This window comes from Galeopterus variegatus, unplaced genomic scaffold, assembly GCF_000696425.1.
Source record: "Galeopterus variegatus unplaced genomic scaffold, G_variegatus-3.0.2 Scaffold16648, whole genome shotgun sequence".
NCBI classification, from domain to species: domain Eukaryota; kingdom Metazoa; phylum Chordata; class Mammalia; order Dermoptera; family Cynocephalidae; genus Galeopterus; species Galeopterus variegatus.
The window spans coordinates 2,857-7,564 of NW_007742759.1; the positions used below are offsets into that span (position 1 = coordinate 2,857).

At 61.8% G+C, this 4,708-nt stretch overlaps 1 protein-coding gene across 1 annotated transcript; it reads right to left on the reverse strand.

Moving 5' to 3' along the window:
• Positions 1 to 5: 5 nt before the first annotated feature.
• On the reverse strand, positions 6 to 2,858 carry LOC103582534 (chymotrypsinogen B2-like; the record flags this gene model as incomplete). The annotated part of the gene is made up of 6 exons (XM_008564097.1): positions 2,807 to 2,858; positions 1,781 to 1,884; positions 1,598 to 1,677; positions 1,418 to 1,496; positions 980 to 1,160; positions 6 to 80 (listed from the first exon to the last, which is right to left on the reverse strand). Coding segments are annotated over exons 1-6 (571 nt in total), but the record flags the coding sequence as incomplete, so codon positions are not given.
• Between the last annotated feature and the right edge of the window lie 1,850 nt (positions 2,859 to 4,708).

Below are 4,708 nucleotides of genomic sequence, written 5' to 3' on the forward strand. Positions count from 1 at the left end.
CGAGCCCCAGGACTTCTTGCACTGGGTGCTGGACACGATGGGCAGGGCCGCCTGCTGCAGCTTGTCAGGAGTGTTGCTGTCTGCAGGGACAGGAGGACGCGGGTCAGGGCCCTGTGGCCCACCCAGCCCACCCTGCATGAAAAAGACCGGGGCCCGCCTGGACACGCCTGCCTGCCCCTGTGCCATCTGCCTCTCCACCGTGGGGACCACAACGGAAACTTCCCCTGGATCCTTGGGCTCACAGCTGCTCTCAGATTCCACACTAGTTGGTCGGGACCTTGCCTCAAGCAAAGGTGTTCAAATGGACCCTGCTCTGCCCAGCGCAGCCTTGGCCCTGGCACTGCCAGCCACTGCGTGGTGGGTGGGAGGGGCCATCATTTCCTTTCCAAGGAAGGGGTCCAGTTCCTTCTGATGGACCTGCCTCTCTCAGCACCTGCCTGCTCCTCCCCCCTCGGTGGCTTCTGTCCTGTAAAAGGATAGGACGAGGGATCCAGCCGGGGTGTGCTGGGCTTGGGTAGCAGAACTCGGGACACTGGAGGAAGAACATCAGCCAGAGCGAGCAGCGGGCAGGAGAGCTCCTGGGTCTCATCCGCAGGTCCCTGACCAGACCTGGGAATGTGACTCCCGGCCAAGACTCCTGGCGAGCTTGACACAGCCACGTGGCTAGTCTGGACAGACGTCCAAGCTGGAAAGCCGGTGCTGCCCCTCACTGCAGGCCAGGGGGGCCGTGCTGGCTTGTCGTCAGAGTTCCTTCAGAAACCTCCTGTCCGAGGACATCATTGTCAGCCCTTGTTTTTATAATGTCTTGTGGATTTTTAAGGCAGGGGACTTTAATTATACAAATGGAAAGATTTAAGACTGTGTTGAAATTTAGACCCAAAGAAAAAGCCATATGGGTCACATCCTGCACCTCCCGCTGCTCGGGGCAGCCCCAAGCCCAGCAACAGCGCCTGCCCCTGCCAGGCCGGGTCCTGCTCACTTTTGGGGTTGGTCAAGCCCCAGCCTGTGGTGACACACAGCTTCCCAGCGGGGAAGTCATCACTGGAGCTGGGCAGGCACACAGCGGACACTTTCTCGTTGAAGGTTGCGGACGTGGACAGCTTCACCAGGGTGATGTCGTTGTTGATGGAAATACTGTTGTAACTGGGGTTCTTGAAAACCTGTGAGTGAGACCAGAACCCCAGGTGAGCCCCTGGAGGAGCCGGGATCTGCAGGTTTCCGGACTCAAACTCCTTTCCTGGTGACCGGATCAGGAAAAATGGACCCACAGGAGCCCAGAATGAGAATTCTCTGGCCAGCCCCACTCTGCTCCTGTCCCTCAAGCAGCCGAGGACTCTTCTCCCACGTGTCCCCCTCATCCCCACCCCCTCGTCTGTCGTCTGAACCTCCTGGATCATCCGGCAGGGTCTGGGCATACCTTAGAGATCTTCAAGACCTGGGCGTCCTCCTCGTTAGCGCCCTTGTTAAAAACCCCAGCCACAACGCGGTCCGATGTCCTGCACAAAGCATTCAGGGCTTGAGGGCTCGGCACGTCCCCTGCTCCCCTACCCTTCCCGACCACAGCTGGAGGCAGAGCCCACGGCTGCCCGGCACTCACGTGACCCCGCAGTGGGCAGCGGTGACCACCCAGTTTTCACTGATGAGGGAGCCCCCGCAGAAGTGGAAGCCGGTCTTGTCCTGGGGAGGAAGATGGGAGGGTCAGCAGCTCCCACCTGGGTGGCACCCCCAGCCTGGCCAACACCCCAGCGTGCCTCCCAGGTGCCCAGAATCCCCCTCTCACCTGCAGGGACACCTGCCAGGGCCAGGAGCCAGGGACAGCTTCCTCCCCGTTGACGATCCTGGATAGGCCGCTCACCACTGGGGAAATGGCAGGGACCCCGCAGCCTGGGGGATGGGAGTGGGGTGAGGGGTGGCGGTCCAGGTTGACTCTGGGCCCCCTCACTCACGTCCCAGCGTCCCAGCCTCCTGTCACCGCCAACACTCTCCCGAAGCCTCTGGGGTTCAGCCTGGCCCTGCTCCTCCCGCCCCAGCCCAGGAGTCCTGCAGGGACAGCTTGGTCTGCCCTGTGCTGGGCACTCGGACGCACAGGAGTCAGACTCAGGCCCCTCCTTAGGCTAGGTGAGCCAACCAGGTGGAACTGAGGTGGCGGCAGGGCCGTAGCGAGGGCTGAGGGGCCCTGTCCTGCCTGGCTAATCCACTGTGAGTGTCCGTGTCCCCGTCGTTCTGTGCTCCTCGCACAGCTGTGGCCTCACAGGGGAGGCGTAACGATGCAGGACGAGCCAGCAGGGGACGCGCCCTCTCTGTTCCTGGCACACAGCAAGCACTCAGTGAACAGGACTTTAAAAGGACAGGGTTCCAGGTCCAGAGAGGTCTGGGTTCGAAGGGGCCCAGCCACAAGGGCCACACGCTCACCACTTTAGCCTGCGTGGGAGCTAACGACCATTGAGAGTATATTCTGTGCCCCGAGATGTGTCCTCCCTGTCCCTTGCACAGGGTGCAAGCCCTCGGGGCAGCCCCAGGGACGTCGACCTCCTCCCCTGGGCGCCTCAGACTGGCGGGTGGTGGGGAAGGGGAGCGGGGCTCCCCAGCTGCTAGGGTCGGAGGTGGCATCTGAGATGGCCACGGAGCCCGTGGTCTGGTCCAGTCGTCCAAGCGTCCCCACTGTGGCGGTGGGGTCGGGGAGGCTCGCAGGGGGGACAGTGACTGGTTGGGCTCCCGCCGCTGTGCGCAGCTGAACTGGGAGCAGGCCCTCGGGGTTGGGGGTGAAGGGAGACAGGCTTCCCACCTCCACCAGGCTGGCACTTACTGAGAGCAGTGCCCAAGAGGGCCCAGCAGGAGAGGAGCCAGAGGAAGGCCATGGTGCTGTGGTCAAGGTAACGGAGGTGTCGGGCACCTGCCTGGGGCTCCCTGTTATATCCCTGTGTGCCAGGCTGTTATCTGGAGACCTTGAGGCGATAATCCCTTCCCTGGGAGTGTACCTGCGAGGCAGGGCTGGCACGGGGGCCTGGGATGGCAGCAGCTGCGGCCACAGCCTGGCCTGGGGCTGGGGCCAAGGGGCAAGGTGAGGCTGGAAAAAGTGGCCCTTTTTTTTTTTTTCCATTTTTAGTTCCCCTTCTTAATGAGGTGGCCTTTGACCTGCAGCCTTCCTCCTCCAGGCCCTGCCTTGTTAGGGGTCCGCCATGGCTTGAGTCTGGAAGCCCCAGATCTGAGCCCAGCCTAGTGTCTCGTGGTCTGGAGAACCTCGGACAGATAATTTAGTTGATCTGTGAGTTGTTCAAAGGCCTCTGGGGCAGTGTGGTCAAGGAGGGGAGAGGTTGGGGGACCAGGCTCGCACCCCGCAGTGCGGGACACAGGCTTGGGTGAGGGCATGGGTGGCCAGGGGCTGAGGACGCTCCACCTGGTCTCAGGGACGGCCAAGAAGGCTCAGTGGAGGCTCAGTTCAATGTCTTTGACCATCGCTTGGGCTGTGTGCAGAGCGGCTGACAGGGACAAGCCACCCACTGCCCATTCACGCTGAGCTGGGCCCCTTCGCACAGAGGCCAGAGTGCATGGGCCCCTGGAGGTGAGCGTGTGGCTTCCTGGGGCAACACTGGGCTTAGGGACCAGCCAGGGGACCCTGCTGTCACTCTGATGAGAGCCAGTCGAGGCAGGACCTCAAGGTTTAATGGCGGGGCAAGGAAATGTGGTTCCTGGCTTGGGTGACAGGGTGTAACGTCGGGCCCTTTCCCAGCAATTGGGAAACTGGGGAGGAAGAAATCTGGGGTTGAGGTTGGCAGACTCCGGGCAAGCCCCCCCAAATAAACAGGAAAATATCTCATGGCTGTTTGTAATTTCTGTTGCACGAGTGACCGTGACAGGTTTGTTTACGGCACAGGTTTTAGTCCCAAAATCCTGTGGAGCCTTGGGCAAGTTACCTACCCTCTCTGATCCTGCTTCTATGTGTGTGAATGGGGATACTTATAGAATGGGTCCCACATGACAACAGGACACAACCCCTCTTGACAGCACTAGGACCAGGCCTGACACCTAGTCCACGTCGGTCAGTCCTGGGCATTGCTTTTTCTTGAATTGGTTGCCTGGTCGTGCCCTTTGTTCATTCTAGACCATGACTGATGACAGAGGGGCGGCCACAACGTGTGGCTGGAGGTAGAGTGGCCCGGCGCGAGTGGCAGGGTCCATGACGGGTGTTGACACCTGCCCGTCTACCAAGCTCCGCCCGCCAGCCCCTCCTGGAACAGACCGAGCTAAAGAAACGCGCACATTCCTGTCCTAAGCACGCGCACAGGGACGGGGCGGGGAGCTCAGGGAAAGGAAGCATAAGACATCAGTAAAACACACGTCCCCACCGGCTACGGAGACGTCGTGATCATCATCGTTATCGATGCCACGGCCAGCAGGGCCTCACTCTGTAGGGACATGGAAGGGAACAACCTGAGTTTACAGGAGTGGCCAAGCGCCCCTGTGGGGGAGGAGACGGCGTGCAGGCCGAGGGGACAGCCAGGGCAGGTGTCCGGGGTGGCAGGAAGCTCGGGAGGCCCGCGTGGCCCGAGGGGAGTGAGGGGCTGAGACACCGGAGGCAGGGCGGGGCGGTCCAGGGGACGACGCAGAAGCGCCTGGTGACCCGGTGAAGACAGGGCGCTGATGCCAGCTGGCAGCCACCGGGCACGTGGTGCAGGGGCGCGGCGGCCACACCCCGGCAGCCCCCAGC